Raw genomic sequence first — 21,344 nt, 5'->3', positions numbered from 1 at the left:
ACTATAAGGGCTGAGATGTCCCTGGAATCATAGATAAGAGGGCTGGAAGGATGAAGTGGTAAGATGTTGAGGGATTTGTGAAGGAATGTGGGATAGGGTTGGAGATTAGATTTAATGTATAATGGCCACTCGGAATTATGCCTTCCTTTTCTTTGGCAAAAGGCTGCTTTTAATAGCACTGCTGTTTAGTGGCATTAGTTTAGTAGCTTGTGTAGCGTTTTCATGACTTAATGTTTTTAAATAATGATGATACATATAGTACATCACGGAATAAATATTCACAGAATCAGTCTAAGAGCTCAGCTTGAGGAGTCACATGGTGGACTCAATCCTGTGTGAGGCCAAGTCCCCATTATTTATTTCTATTGTGAGTGGTGCCTAGAGACAACTGATCTAGGCCTCATTGTGCTAGGCACTGTACACACAGACAATAAAAAGACAATCTATGCCAAGGGACCTTAAAAATCTCAGTAAAACTCTTGTCTCCCATTGGCAGGTTTGGTGTCTCAGAAGAGCCACTAAGTATCATACAGGATGTGTCCTTAGTAATTAAAGGTAATTTTATATTGAATACAGGAAAAATCTTAATAAACTACTTGGTGATGCTACTTGTTTCAGAGACCATTAATGTAGTAATCGCCAAGTACCATACTGGTTAATACCACTTTGCAGAACGTAACTTTTCACCCCTAACCTTTTGAGTGAAATTGGTAACCTCAATATTTGCAATATTCAGTGTCTATCCTATATTAAGTACAAAGGAGTGTTGCAGCTGACGAGGTAACCGTAACTATTTATCTTCGGCAAAAATTGCCAAAGGCCACTACTGTATCACTCAAAGACAGAAAATGATGTGTTTGTTTGTTTTTCCTGTGACCTAAGAAAGTCCTACTAACACTGGTATCTGTAGGTGGGGGGGGAAATAACTTTTAGCACGCTGAACATTCTTAAAAATTAAAAAAACATCAAGTGTGGATAATAAAATTGTGCCTAAACTGACCCCAGAAACAGGAATCCGGCAGTAATTTTTTTTTAATGCGTATCTTGAGAAATCAGTTTTAAGAGTAAGGAGTTGATCTGGCAATATATAAAATGAAAATACTAATGGAAAAATAAATAAGGAAACTGGCCCATACAGTAATCAGAATATATAATGTTCTCATTCTCATTTTGCATAAGTAAGAGGCAATTAGCTTTCTTTCAGTAACTCATGATGTGAAAAGTGATTGAGAGATGTAGGTCCTTGCTAACTGAGGCTGTCAGTTGGGAAAAATATTTTACTTGACAGTTGATTAGGGGTTAAATGAGCTGAATAAAATGAGTAATTTTTGCTGCTTTTCCCACTTAGCATAACAGTGATTATCTGAAGCATTTTTTTTCTCTTATGTTAGTTGTAAAGACAAGATTAACTGAGTATACATGGTAGAAAAACTGATTTTGGCTGACATAAGGCTAGCATTTTGAAAATCAGCTAAAATGGCTGATAAGAATGGAAACCGAGCAGATAATGGAAGCTTGGGGGTTTGTTTTGTTTGTTTTTTTCCTATGCGCTAGGACAAAGTGGAAAAACTGTGTTCAAGCAATCTCCTGCTCATATGGGATCAGAAGCTATTGAGCTGAGGCACTAGATGCTTCTTATGAACATGCAGAAGCTTAGAATGAAAGGAGAAAAAGCAGCCAGTTTCTCCTGATGTTGGTACCACTTGCAGCTCAGGGGAAATTATGTACGCTGCAGCACCTGTAGGGAGAGCTCCTCGCAGTCTCTCTGACAATATGTGGATGCAGATTCCAAGCATCATTTACCTGAAAGCCTGACTGCTCTCAAGATCACTTTGAAGACTTGAGAAGATGTATGCCTGCTTTGTCTTGCTTGGAGCTGGCAACTACACAAGGTTTTGGTTGGTTGGCAGGGGAGGAGAGGACATTCTGAATAGTCTGCCAGCATTAGCATCTTAAGGCATTCTCAGCAAGGTCAGGTTTATCTGGTAGATTGAATTGGGAGATTGTCTAAGGGTTCCAGAAGGCTGTAAGGACACCCACTGGCTAACTCTGAGCATCTGCTGAAGCTGCTGATGGGACAATTCATAGGGCTAGATAAGAACAAAAGCAAGTCTTCTTTGGTTACATGGCTGCTTTGTTGATACATATATTTCTCCTTAAGGCTACCATAAAATACAATGAGTTGTGTCATTTTCCATATTTTGAGTTTGATCCTGTAAACTGCTTGGCAGACCTGTGAGGTGCTGAACTTCTTCACGGTGTTCAGTAGGCTTTGAGAGCTCTCAAACCTGAGCTGCAATCAAGCCTATAATGATCTTGCAACGAAAGGTAGGAGAATACTAATGAAATTTTATTGATGACACAAAGTTAGCAGGCAGCAGCAATACAGAGGAGGATTGGCCTATTATACAGGAAGATCTGGATGGTCTTGAAGACTGGAATGATAGACATGGCATGAAATTCAATAGTACAACATGCAAGGTCATGCACTTAGACTCTAATAATAAGAATTTCTGTTACAAGCTGGGGGCCTTAATGATAGCCAAGGTGAGAGCCTGGGTATGTGGGTTGATCACAGGATGATTGTGAACCACCAATGTGAGCCTAGGATGTATCAGGCAATGCATTTACACAGAGTCAGTGTTATTAATGACTTTGTTCAAAGCACTGGAAAGACCTCACTGGGAATACCGTGTACACTTTTGGTTACCCATGTTCAAGAAAGGTAAAGTTAAACTGAAACAAGTACAGAGAAAAGCTGTAAGATGACCAGGGAATGGAGGGCGTCTCGTATGAGACGAGACTAAAAGAACCTGGCTTGTTCAGTCTAGCAAAAAAAGAAGGCTGAGAGGGGATACGAGTACTCTTTATAAGAAAAGATCAGGGAGGGCGAAGAGTTATTTAAGATGAAGAACAAGATTGGCACAAGAACAAATGGGTATAAAGTGACCATGAACAAATTGAGGCTGGACATTAGAAGGTTTCTAACCATCTCAGGTTGAGGTTCTGGACCAGCCTTGCAAAAGGAGTTGTGGGGGCAAACAACTTAGAAAGAGCTGGACAGATTTATGAGTGCAACTGTATGACAGGGTTGATTGTTGTGTGTGGGAGCAGGAGTTAGCAGCCCTGTGGCTCACTTCTGGTTTGTCTTATACGCCTAAAAGCTTAAGCTTCAGGGTTCCACCTGGCCACCTGCAGGGGTCAAGAAGGGATTCTCTCTCTCCCTTGCCGAATGTATTCAGTTTTTTAAAAAAAATCTTCTTTCTCTGCAGCATCTGGTATGTCCATGGCTGGAGATGGGACACTGGGCAGGGTGGACCAGAGCTCTGAGGTGACATCGAGCATTCCCTGTCTGTCAGGTGCATGGCTGGTTGGTTCTTGGTGATATACTCAGGGTCTAACTGCTCACCATATGTCGGGGAGCAGGAAGGAATTTTCCCTGTGGTCAGCTTAGCTGTGACCATGGGGAGGTTCTTCACTTTTCTCTGCAGCATGTAGATAGGGCCACTTGCCAGAATTATCTGTCAAATAATGTTTCTGTTCCTTGCCTGTGACACATAACAGTCTAGGCTCCTGTGGACTGTAATACTTTGGTCTAATTTTCAGTTGCTCGGTTCAGTGTGTTGATGGCCTGTGCTGTATGAAGGTCAGATTAGATGATCTGGGGTCCCAACTGGTCTTAAACACTGACTGTAAGGCTGTCATTTATTCTTAGAAAGGGCAGCACTAGAGCCCCACATTTAGCAAAACTTTTAAGCATGTTCTTAAATCTGTCCTTGTTGAGCAAAGCACTTAAGCATGTGCTTCTTTTTTACCATTCTTCTTGGAAGGAGTTACTTAAATCCTGAACCATTTCTCTGTGCTTTGTGTTGCCACTGGTCATGTTCCTCCAGATATTGCAGTCAAGTACCTCACTAATTGGAGTGGAAATTAAATAAAAAGATGAGTATTTCTTCTGATGTTTGTCACTTTAACACAAAGTAAATGGATAGAAGCCGGTTGGGTGGGCTCACTTGTTGGCTCTGTATAGAAGCTAATGCATTTCCTGATGGGGCAGTATGAGTTCTAAATCATAATGTAGACATCAATAAACACTCAGTACTTCAAACTACTTGGGAAAACAGTACTTGAGCTGTAAAAACAATTTATTGCCCTTGACTGATGGAAAGTAATGGAAGCACATTTACAGTGTCCAGGTTTTCTTTGTAGTTAGCCCTTATATTTACAGAGACCAGGCAGCTGTTAAGTTTGAGATTTTTGGTTGCTTGTCCACTTGTATCAGAGTGAAGCCAGACTGTAACTGGGCTCATAAACATTAGGGAGCAACGTCTTTTTTATTTTAAATCAAAAGAGTTGAAACACTGAGACATCAACAGGAAATAAAACATTTTTATTGAATATCTATATATGTTATTTTAATGACAACTCTACTGGGGGATTTACTACACAAAGTGAAACAAAATATAAACCACCTCATCAAAAATGAAGGTAAAATACAGCTAAAGTTGTCAGCTCGTGGGTCACGAGCAATATGGCAGGATAAAACACCCCAAACATTTCTACAAGATACAGAGAAAACCTACATGTAGAAACACTCAAGCAGGCAGTAAATATACACAAAGGCAACTAGGATCTTTCTACAGCATCAGATTCTAATACTTTACACAGCTTTGTCAGAAAGGTACATGTGGCTTCTTTGAATATATCATCTTGGTCATATAGCAGGTTCGGTCTCTGAGAGTCATAGTACATTACAAACCAATTCTCTGGTGACATTCAGTCTGGCAGTGTAGGAAGAGAATGCATTAAGAATACCTTAACACAATGAATCGGTTCTGGCAGTTTGAACCTGCAAATTTCTTGAATGAACAACTTAAAGATGGATATCATGAAGCTGAATACCTGTTCTTTGCTGCAACTCTGTCAGCCTAGTTCCTTTCTCTGGTGGGATTTGGGCCTTTAACGAATATTCCAGCTTGACACTTACTGTGTTCACACGTTATCTCAGAATATGCCTCAGTTGTACCTTTTCCATGTTTCATGTCAAAAGAAACAACTCTAAAAATGATCAGTGTTGCTATTCTTATATTTTGGAGTGGGGAGAGACTATAGTGGCTTGATTCATATCCATTTTATGCTTCCCAATTTAATGAGAGTTGGGTTGGTTTGCTACACATGGGCTGAATTCTGTAGGGCTACACCTTATCCCTCATACGTAAAATCTGGAGGGGCTTGGGGAATTAATTTTTCACTATGGACTCCATTACTCACACCCCTGTTTAGTTTAACATAATTTCAGGCTGTAGCTTTATTTTATTTTATTTAAAGAAAATCACATTTTTTGGTGTTTAGTGGTACTGAAAAGAACTAAGTCTTCAAAGCATTATAAATATATTCACAGTCCGTAAAATAAAGTCTCAAAGGATGAGAAGTGAGATAAAACATAATGCCCAAAATGACAGGATGAAATGCTATAATCTGAGATCATATGCTGTCTAGCCGTGAGACAAAACTGTCTACAAATGTGGGGTGGACGGGAAGGGGGCGGAATGTGGAATATTGCACAGTGCTGGACAAAATGCTGTGTGGTCATCCCAATCTATATAACATCCTTGCCCAACGCATAGCGTGTCAGTTCTAAATTGGTCCGTAGTAACTAGAACTGATTGTGCTATGCGCTCCCTCGGCAGTGCAGTAGAAGGGAATGGCAGTATTAGTACAATATCACTACGGAATAAATTGATTGCTATCCACTGAGAAAACTACATTTCTAAGCACACACGGCAGTCACAGTGGTACACAGAGCAGTCTTTCAAGACTCTTATGGAAAGACTAATAGCTTTATAATAGTGCCATTTACTACAGAATAACATTGAAAACATTTAAAAACTCCTCCTGAAACGAGCATCTAGTATACATAAGAGGTTGCTTCAGTTTTCTTGAACTTGTTTGTTTTGTTTCACTTGTTTTTAAAGGACAAATTAAAACTTAAGTATAAATAGTATATAAAAAGGTCACTCGCTGTTCTCTTTTGGCTTACTTTGAAGTGCATTCAGAACTATGGCTAATTTTTGTCTTCTTTTGATGGGATTACAATACTCTCTGTTCACCATGAAACTTGTATAATAAACATACACAGCTGTGCTTAAAAATATTCTGCATTCCTTCTAATCTGTTAGTATAATAAAATATTTTGTTACAAAGTCTAATGTGCAAACTCATTAGAATCCTAGAATGTGAAATCACAACTGGAATTCACAGTATGTTAATTTTGTATAAAGGTGATGATGGAGAGCTACTTTTTTTTTCCTGGTTCTATGCAACATTTCATTACTGCTGAAATTCCCCCCACCCCCTACACAGTCTCCCCCATGTTGTTATGATGTGAAATTATCTCCCATGGAACTGCTTCCTCAATTGTCAGTGTAAAGCCATGATTTCGGTTTTTTTAAATATATACAGAAAAAAAGGATCTATTGGCTACGCTTCCTTGAGGTCAGCCACGGAGCTGCCCAGATCATGCTAAGTTGCCTGTGAAAAAGAAGGCTACAAAATTGGATTCATCCCTCCAAGGTGTTCTGCGTAGGCACAGCTTGTTATTTGAAACGGTTCACTTGAAAGCTCAGATTTAAGTTGTCCTTTAATATGTCAGTGTAACACTACTAGTGCCTTACAAGTTGGAATTTTTGCTGGAATGCAGACGATACAATAGTTATCCTATAATATATTATCAGCTCTCCTATATCTCAGTCAATTTACATAATTTAAAATAGAACATCTTATTAAAAACATCTAGATATACACAGATTAGGAAACGTTTACAACATACAAATACACAAACTAGAAATAAATTCTCAGCATACTGGTATATACAACTGTGTGATACAATAAATAATTTCTGTCATGCTCTATCTACACATCATATTGCTTAAAAGAAGAGTAGATCTGGGGGCAGTGGTGAAATGAAAGGCCTTTAGAGGGCTCTCTACATTTAAAGTTGTGCAAATTAAAACAGGATTTTAAGTACCGCTCATCTGTGTTAGGGACGCATGGCTGAAAATGAAAGGACCCATATTACTGAGGTATTTACAGATACTGGCTAAAGAGCACTATGTGGGCAAATGCAGAAAGGCTTCTTTTGTTTTTTTGTTTACTTCTTGACTGCAAGCATGGCGTCTACCTCTTCCTCAACCTGTAAGGTGTGCCACTGTGCAATGGGTCGCCTGGGGTTGGCCAGCATGTCTGACCAGTGTCGTAGTTCTGCTCCAGTGCTGTTGTAGCCCACAAAGACTTTCCCGATAGCATCGTTCTTGCCAATCTTGTCATAGTCCAAAACAGTCACAACAACTTGCACTTTCTAAAAGGAGACAAGAAAGAGCAATGAGCAAGACCTGCAGGTAAATACAGTACATAACTGGAATTCAGAGCTTGTGGCTGAGAAGGGGAGGGTGGATAGCACAATAAGTCATAGCAGATTCCCAATGATATGAGAATTCAAGTCTGCAATAGTAGGTAGCAAACCCATATGAATGAAAAGATCAAAACAGCCATGTCAATTGATTGGTATGAAGAGATCTTTTGTTATGGCTAAGGAATGCGCAGTGCAGCTCCAGAGGTGGCATACACCAGTGTTCTTGTGCTCCCCAGATCGTGGTCACACAACCAGTGTGTCTTCCACCCTGCCACACCAAGAGGGCTGCGCCCTGGGTCTACATTCATTGATATCAAGACAAGATGATGTAGTTCCTGTTTCTGCATGTTTGAAGACATGGACATTAGAAAGATTCTAAAAGAAAGCACTGGTTGGCTGAAAGGAACCATGTGAGTAGGGATCAGGTGAAGTAAAATACGATAGTCAGGTATGGGCATACTTTTTTTTTTTGGCCCACTATGAAATACATCTTCAAAACCACATGCAAATTTTTATTATCTTAATCAGCTCTGACAGGAAAAAAGACTGCAAAAGTGCAACCTTCTGGAGAAGAAACCCACCCACAGAGCAAAAACACAGCTGTTTATTCTCTTCTTTTTATTTGAGCTTCTGATATGAAATCCCAAACAAACAGAATGACATAGGAGTCAGAGTCCTATTGTTTTTTGCAGGCAGCAACAGAGCATGTGAAATGACTATTGTGTGCTTTCTTTTCCCATGGAATGGGATTTTGCAGGCACCTTGGAAGTCAATAATAATGCTACCTAGCTCTTATATAGTGAACTTCATCAGCAAACCTTAAAGTGCATTATAAAGGAGGTAAGCATCATTATCCTCATTTTACAGATGGGCAAGTCATTGCCCCCTCTCTGTGCCTCAGTTTCTCCAAGGTTGGTCAGTGGCTGAGCCAGGAATAGAAGCCAGGACACTAATGCAGGACAACAAACAGCATGTTCCAAAAAAGCTACTGTAGGTGGATCCTGAGCCAAAGTCCCTCCCACAGCTTTCTTCTAATTAAATTTCTTATTCAAATAGGTTCTGAGGCAATATTTTAAGAAAAAAACTAACAGCGTAACTTGTGTTTTTTGTGGAAAGGTGATTAGACTGGCATAGGCTCATTGGGCTTACTTGAGATGTGAATCTAAAGGTGTTGACACTGGTGTAACTTATATCCTCCCCACAGTGTAAGTTACACCCACAACTCAGAGGATCAGATTCAGAAGTGTAACTTATAACTTCTTAGACTCGCCTCCTTGTTAGTTGCATTTTGTGTTCCAGGCCTCTTTTCTACTCCTCCAGCATGTTAGTGACAGCAATGTAGACTCAAGAGACCAAATTCAGAGTTGTTACATAAGGGTGTAAATTACATTTAGGTGCATGAGAGAGTCTAGGCAAGTCAGGCTAATGTAATCTACATGCTGAGGAAGATGGAATGAGATTGGATATTACACCGTTTTATGTATTGCCTCCCATATGGCCCAGTCTAAGTGAATCTCAGGGTATCTATGTTGTGCATTAGTAAATGTGTGTATGCTCATTTGGTCCTTATTATTTGTCTGAATAGCACAAACATAACATATTCCCCTAGTGAAACTAGGTTTTTCTCAATAGCATCTGAGATGAAACAGCCTCAGGCTGATTTGACTTAACTGTATACACTTTCCCTTCGAGACTTTCATTTTAAAAGATGAATGTATGCCTGTTTTCCTGACTCTGCTTCATGATATTATAAATGTACACAGCTCCTGGATTCATGATAGTCTGGGATTTGTTTCTACAGGTAGGTTTTATAAATTGCGGGAAAACATAATTTACAAAGATAAATATTTTTAGTCCCAAGGGATCCGTCATCCTTTTATTCTAAAAGGCCAGATCCTGCAGTCCTTACATGCAGTAGTAGTTCCACTACTATTAATGGGATTACTCCTGTGAGTAAAGGCTTCAAGAGTTGAGTTATAATGACTCTTTACAGCCTCTTTCCATGAGAGAGTGCACAAATCAATGAGTCAGAGGAGGATATGAGAGCTCCAGGCATGTAAGTATTTACATAATCATTTATGGCAAAAGTGCCCATCAAAACTCAGACTCTCTTCTCCAAGATCATTCATGATAAAATGCAATATCCTTCATGCTTCTATTTCTAGAAGCCAGAATGATGTCTTACAACATAATGTTGCTTGCAGTGTATTTGCTTTTATTGTCAATGATCATCCTAAACGGACATTTATGTATTAGAGCAGGGTATGATCATTGCCCTAAAGCATATTGGCTTTATCTTAATGTAAGACTGTTTAAAATTCTTATTATGGTACAAAATAAAATGCCTGATGTTACTGGGAACCATTAGCCTAATGACTAGTGGAATTTTTTTTTTATTGTCATACTCCCAAGGATGGACACAGTACAAACAGTGTTGTGGCCTTGAGAGGGTGGGAATGGAGGGCTCAAAGGATTGATCATGAAATGAGTTTCATCTTTTGGTCACTGGTTCAAATCTGCATGGCTTAATTAGTGACTGAAAATCATTGCCATCTGGTGGCTGATTGGTGGCCTATTTCAAATTTAGGTTTCAGTGCAAATGTCTGTGAATATTGCTATAAAAGACCATTAACAGCAATAAGCACCTGTATTAGTAACCTCAGCAGAGTGGCCAGTGTGGGCATGGAGACTGAACTATTCTTTCACACTCTGAGGCTAACAGCTGAACACTTGCAGAACAGAATGGGGTAGCTGCCTATTTTGTGCTTGTCCTGTGTAGGATTTCACACTCCAGTGGGGTCGATTCAGCACTTTTAAGATAGCAGTTCACTAAAGTCTTTTTTTAAAAACTCTGTGCTCCAGGATCACCTCTCTCTGTTGCACAATTCTGTGTGCATGTATAGCTGCAGACTGTTCACAAATACACAAATCTGAATTTATGATGAGGTTGTTGAAAGACATTATTTGTATCCTGTTTTACAGTTCACATTGGTGCTGCTAACGAGCTGTTTCTACTCATTTTGACAACTCTGCTTTGCCTCCATGATCCCTTTCTTTGCTCTCTAATGATCTTGGACCTGGTATAACCATTATTCCATTACCTGACATGTTAGTGGAAGTTTACCTAAGCAAATGTTATACCTGAAGTACCAAAGGTCACAGCAACATTTACAGTATTCATTTAAATAATGCTTAAATATGTTTTTCTATAAATGAAAGTAACATAGCCACAACTTACCTTTGAAACTAGTTTCTTATAACAAACACCTACATACAGTGACTTATGAAGTTGGTCACCGATTACACATTTTTGAATTGAGACTCCCTGATGAGGGAACCAGTAATAAAACCATTCTAACAGAACCACAAGGAAGTTAAATTTGAAACAATTAAACATGACAGGTAAAATTTTCAAATGTACCCAAGTCCAATTTTCATAAGTGACTTAGGCCAGGATCCTCAAAGATATTTAGGCCCATTGATTTCAAAGAGGGCTAGGTGCCTAAATACCTTTGAAAATCAGGGCCTTGGACACTTATGCTCCCAAGAGCCACTTACAAAAGCATGTAAGTGAGTTAGGTGCTAATTCCCATTAATTTTTTTATATTTAGGTGCCTGAATACTGAGATATTTAGATAAATCTAGCTACTAAATCATTTTTGAAAATGGGACTTAGCTGCTTTTGAATTTTTTTCTTGGTCTGTCAGTTAACTCGTGTTTAAGCATTTTATTCCAAACAACAGGAACTATAACTGCCAGGGCTGGATTAACCTGTTGTGGGCCCGGCGCCAAACATATTTGTGGGCCCCCATGGAGGCAATGGAGCATGGCACTGGGAGGTTAGTCCCCGGAGTGAGAGGCCAGCCAGAGGCAATGGGGCATGGCATGGCAGGGGAGGCCCTGCTCCTCCCAATGAGAGGGCACTATTTACAAACCGGCAGTTGCCAGATGCACAGTGGCCTGCCTGGCTCTGTACTGCCAGCATGCCCCTTCCCCTCAGGGGTGGGCCTATGCCACACCACACAGACCCTTCCCCCTACACCCCCCGACTCCCTATGGCCAGAGGCCACTCGGACCCACTATGCCCAGCACCCCCAGCCCCACAAATGTACAGTGCCCTGCACAACACCACCCCTGTCCTCAGCCCTACGACAGCTGCCCAGCACCCCCCACAGAACCATTACTACCTAGTGCCCCAACACACACTGATTCTCTCTGGCCCTTCACAGCCCAGCACCCCCCAATGCTCCCCACAGACCCATTCCCCCAAGCCCTGCCACCCAGCCGCACTCACCAGCCCTGCTGGAAGGCGACTGTGTCTACTGGGCTGAGCCAGCAGCACAGCCAGGGCTGGTCCCAGGGCCAGGAATCACTCCAGCACCTTGGGAGTGGCGTGATCAACTAGGCCAGGGCCTGCCAAGACAAGCCTTCTGCACTGTCTCCCGCCACACCTGGCTGAGACTGGCCAGACTTCTGTACCAGTCCCAGGCAGCTCAGCTCCGGGGAGACAGGTGGGGGCTCACAGGGGGTGGGAAGCAGAGACTGCCCGGAGCCAGAGGTGCATTGGGGTCCAACCAGGGGGTTGAGAGGAGCAGGGGGTGGGGCCAAGGAGTGTGGAGGAGCCCTCAGCCAGCTGGTGGGCAGGCCGAGAAGAGCAAGTGGTAGGCCGGTGGAGCCAGTGGGGTCTCGGGGTGCAGTAGAAGCAGAGCAGGCCAGGACCCCTTCTGAGCATGGGCCTGACTCCATGGAGCCACTGGAGCCTTTGTACTGAAACTGCACATCATACCTCCATCCCCAGATACCACAGATATGATGAGGCTAATTAAATAATGGATATGATATGGGAAAAATGGCCAAAACTCATTTAACTCCTATCCCTATAACTTTTGTCAGTGCATTTCTTCTCTTACCACTATCTTCCTGTTTGGTTTTTCTTTTTGGAATCCATTGCTTCTGACCATAAAACATCAGTTATCCATTTTTCACTGATGAATCAACACTTCATAAGTTCTGTGCATGTTATCATTTCCCTCTTGAAGCAGTCACACTCATCTACTGTAAAGCAGAGCTGGCACATAGGTGCTAATGAAGGTATGCACACTTCAGAATTAACAAGGTCCCTGTTAAATATTTATGAGGGCTGAGAAATGGAATTCAGAGGAAGGGGAAAGCAGGGTTTGACGTTACCTGGATTTGCTCGAAGGGTACCTCAAAACTGAACGATTCATTGTAGTAGGGGTTCAGAGTGTTCTTTTTAATTGTTGTCTTTTTCTTCTTCAGTCTCTTACCATTCTGCATCAGATGGATTTTCACATAGGGATCTGAATAATTACAATGAAAAAGCGTAGTTAAGAAATGCTAATCACGTTAATGTGTATTGCAGGGGTAGTCAACAAGTGGACTGCGGGCCAAATCCAGACCTCCAGATGCTTTTGAATGGACCTGAAATCTTTGTATTTACTTATAATTATTATTTTTTTATTATTTTCTCTGGAGTCTGGACCTTGATTATTCCCTGACCAAGAAATGTGGACCTTCACAAAAAATAACTGACTACCCCAGTACAGAGTAATCTCTGAAATGACTATTAGGTGAAAAATTAGACATGCTCATAGCAAACAATGGTCATTTAAACTAAGTTTGTATTTACATTGGATGAAATCTGATCAAGTGCTATATCTGGCATTTAAATACAAACTGTACTAAATAAGGTACATACCAGTTCTTGTTATATCCACTTGCACAAGTCCAAGGAGGAGGTAAATCCCAACCTCACTCTGCTCCATGGTATATTACTCCTCTCTCTCATATCAGCATAATTTCTTTAGTCCAAGGGGTGTTACATGTTTGTACAGAGTCTAGCACAATAGGACTCCTTTCACTGAAATTGGCATTTAGCACTACTAGAACACAGAGAATAATGATCTGGGAAGCCAGTCCCAGCCACTCTAACTCTGCATAGTAGTTCTAGCCCAATCTTCCCACATGTGCTGGTCTTCTTGCTCCCCCGAACTCCCATGTGCACTGGGTTTGATTGTTGTAGAAGCAGCCAGATTACATAGTGGTAGGGGACTAATGTGCTCTTTACAGACACATACATATATAACTAAGTGTTGTTACTCTCTACTGCATTCTCATTATTCATGAGTTTGTATGAGTACTGGTGGCCAGACGTAAGAACAGATTTATCACCTAATCACAGATTAATTGCACAAGCTCAACTCCCAGTGAAGTTACTGCTTTGAAATGATATCTTGGCGGCTAGAACTTCAATTGGAATTGTGCCTGCCTAGGACATGTGCAACCGAGTGCTTAGTGGATCCTTTTTCCCATTCAGAGAATGGACTTACTGGACCCAGTTCTCCTCTTGTACCAGTGTAAATCAGGAGTAACTTGTTTTACACCCATACACAATTAAAGCACTGAGAGGTAGAGAGAATCAGGCTCACTGTTTGTAACATCCTGTATATTACTGCAGCCACGACTTCACTAACAACCTTTGTGGCTTTAGACAGCAATTTTGCAATGTAAGCCACAAGGAAGCCTCCCCTAGGGCAAAATAACAGGATCTGTGCCAAATGCCTACTAGCTGGAAGTCACTCTTGGCATATCTTGCATGAAGGTTTTTATTAAATTATTTCTATCAAAGAGAGCATAACTCCCTTCTGTGAAAGCAGGTGAGGGGGAGGGAAACCAGTGAACGCTTTGTTGTTAAATTTCCTTATCTTTACTATGAGTACACAATCTTTCAGGACTGTCCAATAGAATCAGTGCCTGAAGAATCTGGGAATAATTGCAACCTCCTACAATAACGAAGTATTGTGTGAAAAGCTTTAAAACTCTCCTGGCTTTTTCTCAGTAGAAGAGTTATTGCCCCTGCAGCCTCAACACTGGGTTTAGCACCAGTGCTTTTAGGGATTTGATGGTGTAAAGCAGATGGTTCTCTGCTCCCCGAAAGAAGTGGTCTAGATTGTTGGTTTTGCTAAGGCTCCATGTTGAATGTAAAGCTGGTTTGAAATAAAAGACCATTTCAGCATCAGTACTGGTTGGAAAACAGTGTTAAAGAAGTTTAGGGGTGTGTGAAGAAAATCACAGATGCAAAGGACTAGTTTCACAGAGACTTAGGAGCCTAAATGCCACTAACCACTGGCCTACAGCATCACTTTCTCTAACTCTCTCTCTGGCCCAATACATATTTAATGGCTCGGTTTGAAAAGGAAAGGTTGAGAGAGACCCCAGCCCAGAATATTCGAGTGCTTGGGGCACTCTCATGAGAGGTGGGAGAGCCAAGTTCAAATTTCTTTTTCACAGGAGGCGGAGGAGTGATTTGAACATGGGTCTCCCACCGCCTGGGTGAGTGCTCTAACCACTGGGAAAAAGATTATAAGGGGGTGGGAGGGAGAGCCAAAGCAGCAGCTGCCACCACCACAGCAGCAGCAGCACCAATGTTGTGTCTTTCAAAAACCCTCTGAAGTGCCAACTCCAGGAAAAGGTTAATGGTTGTGAATCTGGGCAGAGGCAGGATCTTCCCTCCAGTCTAGATTTAGGCACCTAAATCACTCAGAGGACTGGCTTAGGCCACACGCCTCTCTCAGCATTCCCTAGCATTAGCAGCTTTCTGCTCAGCTTGCTGACCTCTGTGAATCTCATTCTTATGCTCAAAGGAAAAAGATCAGGAGTCCTTGTGGCACCTTAGAGACTAACACATTTATCTGAGCATAAGCTTTCATGGGCCACAGCCCATTTCATCGGATGCATGCAGTGGAAAATACAGTAGGAAGATAGATATACACAGAGGACATCTAACTCTCCCCAGACATGGTACAGGGAGCCTAAGTGCCTAACTTGGGGCTATGGATCCGCTAGGCAGCAAGCCACCTAAACGGTGAAGTGGCCCGTTAACACATCTGTAGTCACAGGACAAAGAGGGGTTTAGTGAGTTACACATTGTTATGGTTTACTACAACAATCTGTAACCTACTAATGCCTTTTTTTGTCCTTGGACTACAGGATGTTAATCACTTCACCTTCACTAGTCTCTTAGAATACGTGCTAACTATTTATGCTAAACAATCTGTTCCACCTTGTATTTAGTTGTGACACTCTCAGGTCTGGTCTACATGACAGACCTATATCAGTATTGCTCCGGGGTGTGAAAAATCCACACTCCTGAGCGACGTAGTTATACCAACCTAACCCCCCATGTAGATCAGGTCTATGTTGGCAGGAGAGCTTCTCCTGCCAACATAGCTATCACCTCTCAGGGAGGTGGATTAACAATGTAGATGAGAAAGCTCTCTCCAGTTGGCATAGAGCATCTTCACTAAAGTGCTACAGTGGCGCAGCTGCGCTGATGCAGTGTTTTAAGTGCAGACGTCCCCAAGTACCTTTCCTAGATCTGAAGTAGACTTCTGTGTAGCTTGATAGTTTGTCTCTTTTACCACCAGAAACTGGTCCAATGAAAGATACAACTTTTCCCAACTTGTCTCTCTAATACATTGGGACCAACACATTTACAACAACACTGCATGTAACCTGTAGTAGCCATTCACCTCAGAAGGCTACAATCTGCTACAGTGAAGTGTGGTGTTAGAACTGAAACTAATAATAAAATTTCAACCAGTAAGGCGAACATAAAAAATAAGAATGGCCATAATGGGTCAGACCAAAGGTCCATCTAGCCCAGTATCCTGTCTTCTGACAATGGCCAGTGCCATGTGCCCCGGAGGGAATGAACAGAACAGGTAATCATCAAGTGATCCATCCCGTCTCTCATTCCCAGCTTCTGGCAAACAGAGGATAGGGACACCATTGCTGCCCATCCTGGCTAATAGCCATTGATGGTTATTACTTTGTTGTTCCCCTCCCTTATTATAGCCAAAAATATTACCTGACGTCATTACATAATTCAACAACTTTTACAACTATTAGCAAAGAACGATTGTATTACACATTTATGATCAAAAATATTTCCTTTACATTGTGGATTATCCCTCTAGAGCAAAGCATGACAAAGAATATGTAAGGATTTAAAGGAAAGGATTTTTCAATTAAAAAAATAAAATAAAGATATCCCTTTTAAAAAGAGTGTCTCTTCCACAAACTAACAGAAGCAAACCATTGCAAGAACACAGGATAACAGAGAAAAATAATGATGATAGACTGTTCTTTTATCTGAAAAGTCACAGAAAAATACTGCAAGTGATTTTCAGTGATAAAGTTCAGTGAGGACAGCTATACTTTCTAGTTTTACCAAAGGCTCAATTCTGCCAGCATTTCTCATGTTGAGTGATACCTTATATGTGAACAGTCTAATTGAGTAATGTGCTATTCAACATGAATAAGGGTGATAGACCTGAGCACAATGGACAAAAGTTGTACAGCATGAATATAGCCACAACTCACAAGGCAGAGTGAACTTCTTTGAATCAACTTTAATGGTTTATCTAGATCAAACTGAGACAGGGGCCCAGATTACCTCCACAATGAGGGGATCCTCTATTGTGGATCTCCCCAGGTCCATGTGAAAAAGGAAGGGCTGTATGTGTGGAACTTCACAGGTACTCCTCTGATAGGGGTCCCCGGGGCATAGGACCGGCCAAGCTCCCCTGCTAACTTCATATTAAGATGACTATGAGATTAAATACTAGTTGCTTCTACTTCATTTATTCTCTCATTAACATTTTATTCACAAATGCAAAAAAGCTGTAAAAATCATCACTCAAATTGTGCATCATGGGTTTTACAAAAATATCTCACGGGAGGCTAAGGTGGCAGCTTTTAAAGCATCGGGGGCCAACCTGACATCCTTTGCTTTGCTGAAGTTTACCGTAAAAATGTCAGGGTGTTATTTAAAGGAAAACTAAAAGATCTGTGCTTCCTCTGAAATGGAAGTTGAAGTAGTGTCAACTAGGCGGTAAACACACTGTTATTGATTTTAGAGACAGTGCTACTAAAATACCAGAATCATTCTGCTAAAACTAATACCCAGATCACTACCACTTTGTGGATTGGGTGAACTTAATTTGTTAGATAATAAAAAACAATGTATTTGACGTTCAAGCAAAAATAATGTGTATCTCAGAAAATGGCACATTTCAGTCAATCACCTGTGTCAGCAACATCTAAAATTCAAGATCAAGATAGAGTCTGTAAAGTGTAACAGAACAGAGATGAAAATATTCTGACAAACAAAATATGGAGCTGGAGAGCCTTTGTCTGCGGATTTTAAGATGAAAATCAAGTTGTAGGTGATTAGTCTTAAATGAAAAATCAGTATTATTTTCCTTCAGAAAGTACAGAATTTACAGAACACATGAACTTCCAAGTGGTGAAACAAATTCTCTTCAGCACAGCAATGTCAACAAAGCAGCCAGATACGAATGGTATTACTACAAGGGTTTATTTTGAACACAAACATAAAAATAGTGCTCATCTTTGATAAATATTTGTCAGGCCTCTGTTTTGTGGTAATCTAATCAAAGTATGAAAAGCTAGCAGATAGAAAGTTGACAAATTTGGAAACTGCTGTAGGTGAAAACATTGGAAATTGATTACAAGAGTGACTACTTTCCTAGGGGTGCGTGTGATTGTTTAAAAAAAAATAAAAATCTACACAGCCCTGAGTGGCGATCAGAAAAAAAAAACCCCCAATCCCCCAAATTCTGTAACTCTTGATTGAGCCAGCATGCTCATTAATAGAGGAATGACCCAGCCAGACTAATCTAGTAATAAATGCAGTTGCATAATCATAAAATTTCACATGACAAAATAATATGTCAGATGATACTTGGCAATTAAAATTGGTAATTGGGCAGAAACATAGGGTTAGAATTGCCTACAGTCAATTTTTGTTTATGAAGTTTAGGGTGCTAATTAGCACATTACACCTTTAAGGAGAAACGTTGATCAAAACCGATGACAAAGCAGTACCACAGAATGCCAAGTGTTCAGTACAGTTTCCATTTTAGGGAACAGAGTGAACTGTTGAGAACAGCCCAGAAATGCATCCAATAAAGTCAAATTTGGAAATGCATGTTTTATACATGGATCTCAAAACATGTTTGGACTAGAGATATTTGAAGGATAAAGCTATAATGAGAAAGATATCAGTGGGCTAGAATTGCTCTCTCCCGGTTGCCACTGCACAGAGAGATGGAAAAGATTTGTACCAAAGGCTGAAGCAAGAAGGGCAATGGAATCAGTACAGCACCATTCTATGCTGAGCCTGCTGCAGCTCCTCCTTGCAACTACTGTGCAGACAGGGCTTTGTGGCGATGGGAGGACAGCATGGGGAAGAGCTCCTTGCCTGCTCTACGTAGCAAACATATTGAATTTCTATGGCAATTGTACTGGGGGTTAATGCTGTTAGTCTACCCTATGCTGTCTCCCACCTTTGGAAGAGGTGGGGCAGGGGTTTGGCTGGGGGTGGTCAGAAACAGCATAGCTCCTGAGAGAGGAGCACAGCAGGGCAAGCCCTCCATGTGGCTTTCTCACCATGGCTGGATTTTCCCCTGGATCTTGGGACATCCTCTCTCCTTGGGCACACAATCCCCTCCCTTGTGAGAGGGGATGAGTCAGTATGATGCTTGTGACTTTCAAGCTATGGATAATTTGCCTTAACTTTTCTCCTCTGTGTATTTGTGTGTGGGAGGAGATAATTAAGGCCTCAGAACTAACCTCTAATGAGTGTTGAGTGATCCTTGGAACTGGAAGGAAAGCCAGAAGGCTAAAGATTGAACTCTCTGGGGAAGCAGCAATATATGGCACAAAGGCTAAGAATCAGTACAAATACTGTGCTGAATTCTAGATTTCATAAAAGTTATGATTTATACCCTAACTCATGCTGCTGTACCTTCTACATGCCTCCACAAATGAGCAAGATGTAGTGTTATCTTTTAAGAGCAGCTGACATCTCAAGGAAAACACTGAAAAACCTTGTAATTAGAAACAATTCTCTTGGCATATAATATAATTTTTTTTCTTGCCAACAATATTTGCATGAAAATGGGATTGTTGAGTCCTTGGAGTTTATTTGGTGTTTATTCCTCAGCCATTATTAAGATTTCTTTGATTGGGACATCATCACAATGTCCATATCAGCATAACTCACTTGAAGGTTATGAGACAGATCTTGAGATGTGCCGAGTATCTTCTGGGTTCAGCTGGGGGTGGGAAAGGATTGGCTGCAAAAGCCCATTTTAGCACCCTGATTCTGCAGTGATTTCTGTGCCACCCATGACCTCAGCAATACAGAGCAGCCTTTAAACCCAGCCTAACCAGCATGCTGGAGATTCTGCTACATGGGGGAATTCCTGAAAGCTGGCCTTATGCCATCCCAGGGAATAGCGGCCATGGCCAGGGCAAAGAGTCATTGATAAGGTTAGTCTATGGCTGCCTGAATGGCCCTTGAGCATCATATGCAACTGGGTGTAAAATAGAGCAGCCTTGGAATTTTTTGTCCATAAGGTCTATATTTTTACATATTGTGACTGACTCTTTCTTCTTTACATATCTTTAAATAAACCCCTCTAAAGGAAGAGCTCACAGAGTGGTGAATTTTGAGATGAAGCATTTTATAAATGTGGTTTCAGTAAAATCGAACAGCTTTCTCACAGAAAAAGCAAATTTTTCGATAGGAAGGACTTTTTTATACCTCACAGAATTCACATTTATGGGCTATATTCACAAAAAGACTTAGATGCCTCTTCAGGTGTCTAAATCCCAGATTCGGGGTCCACAGGGATTCACAAACCACCTGCTCAGCTGCTGCTAACCCCTCTAAACTTGCTTGGTGCCTACATTTTTGCAGTAGAAGTTTTCTGGGCACCTATGTTTCTGCCTCTCAGCATGTATACTGCAGTCCCTCACCATGTATCCAGATGCATAAGCCTCAGTGCAATGCACAAACAAGGGAAAAAGAGGTGTCCCTCCATCTAACTCATCTCTGGGGTCTGATCTGGTAAGCATGCTCAGACCTCGCCTACTGAAGCAAGCGCCTATAGGTGAGCTTGCACAAAATGGCTGATGGAGTGGAAGAGGAGGAGGGGAAAGCTGTTGAAGTTGTTCCACTGTGAATAAATAATGAAAAGGAGTCATTGCGCCAGAGGCAGAGAGTGAAAGCACAGGAAGGTGTGCCATTCTCACTTCTGCACTGCCTTCAGAGCTAGGCTCCCAGCCAGCAGTCACAGTGCTTCCTGCAGCTGGGGAAGATTCCCAGATGATTCCCGACTCTGAGAGCCACCCTTGCAACAGAAGAGGAAATTCTGTCCCTCTCCAGCCTGGCCAGGATTAGCAGCTGGAGCCTGGCACAGTGTAGGAGCCCTCGGCTGGGGAGCCCCAGCCCTGCCCCTCCCCTACAATATACAGATATCACTGGGGAGATCAGATTTCATGGTCCATGATGTGTTTTTCATGGCCGTGAATTTGGTAGGGCCCTACTCATATCAGACTATCCCATAGCTCAGAGCACTCACTTGAGGGGTGGTAGATCCCTGTCAGAAAACTTCTCCCTTTAGGCAGAGGGGGGACTTGTACCAGGGATTTCCCACATCCCAGGTGAGTACCCCAACCACTGGGCTAAAAGTTACGAGAGAGCTGCTCCTCCTCCTTTGCAAGACCAGCATGGGTACCTAACTTCAAGAGAGGGTTTGCAGCTGAGAATCCCACACACAGTCTCTGTGCAGCCTGGACTTGGGCCTGGATCTGAAAGAGGGGTAGAGCTTAGCACACATCTTTCAGCTTGGCGTCCCTAGCTTAGTTGGGAAGCTGCCTAACACCCTGACTTTTTGTGAAGCCAAGTCTAAGGTGTCTCTCTCTCTCCTCATTCATTGAACAGAGAGCCTAGAAGCCTAACTCAAGCTTTGTGAGTTCTAGTGATTTTCTAGGCACCTAAAATTTATTCAGCATCACTAGTCTTAAATGTCTTTGTGAA

General features: G+C 41.6%; 1 protein-coding gene across 9 annotated transcripts in view; it reads right to left on the bottom strand.

Annotated features, from left to right (window-relative positions):
• Positions 1–4,369: 4,369 nt before the first annotated feature.
• The window catches only part of SYT1 (synaptotagmin 1), a 550,197-nt gene continuing 533,222 nt past the window's right edge, over positions 4,370–21,344 (bottom strand). For all 9 annotated transcript variants that reach the window (XM_075066771.1, XM_075066782.1, XM_075066776.1 and 6 more), the window contains 2 exons: positions 12,599–12,732; positions 4,370–7,357 (listed from right to left, as the gene is read on the bottom strand). In XM_075066771.1, coding sequence (XP_074922872.1) covers positions 7,151–7,357; positions 12,599–12,732 — 341 coding nt within the window. In that variant the 3' untranslated portion in view covers positions 4,370–7,150. The remainder of the gene's footprint in view (positions 7,358–12,598; positions 12,733–21,344) is intronic.

The sequence above is a fragment of the Chelonoidis abingdonii genome, chromosome 1 (assembly GCF_003597395.2).
Source record: "Chelonoidis abingdonii isolate Lonesome George chromosome 1, CheloAbing_2.0, whole genome shotgun sequence".
Taxonomy (NCBI): Eukaryota; Metazoa; Chordata; order Testudines; family Testudinidae; genus Chelonoidis; species Chelonoidis abingdonii.
Note: the sequence above shows the minus strand (reverse complement) of the source record. Positions and strands in the feature narration are given on the sequence as shown.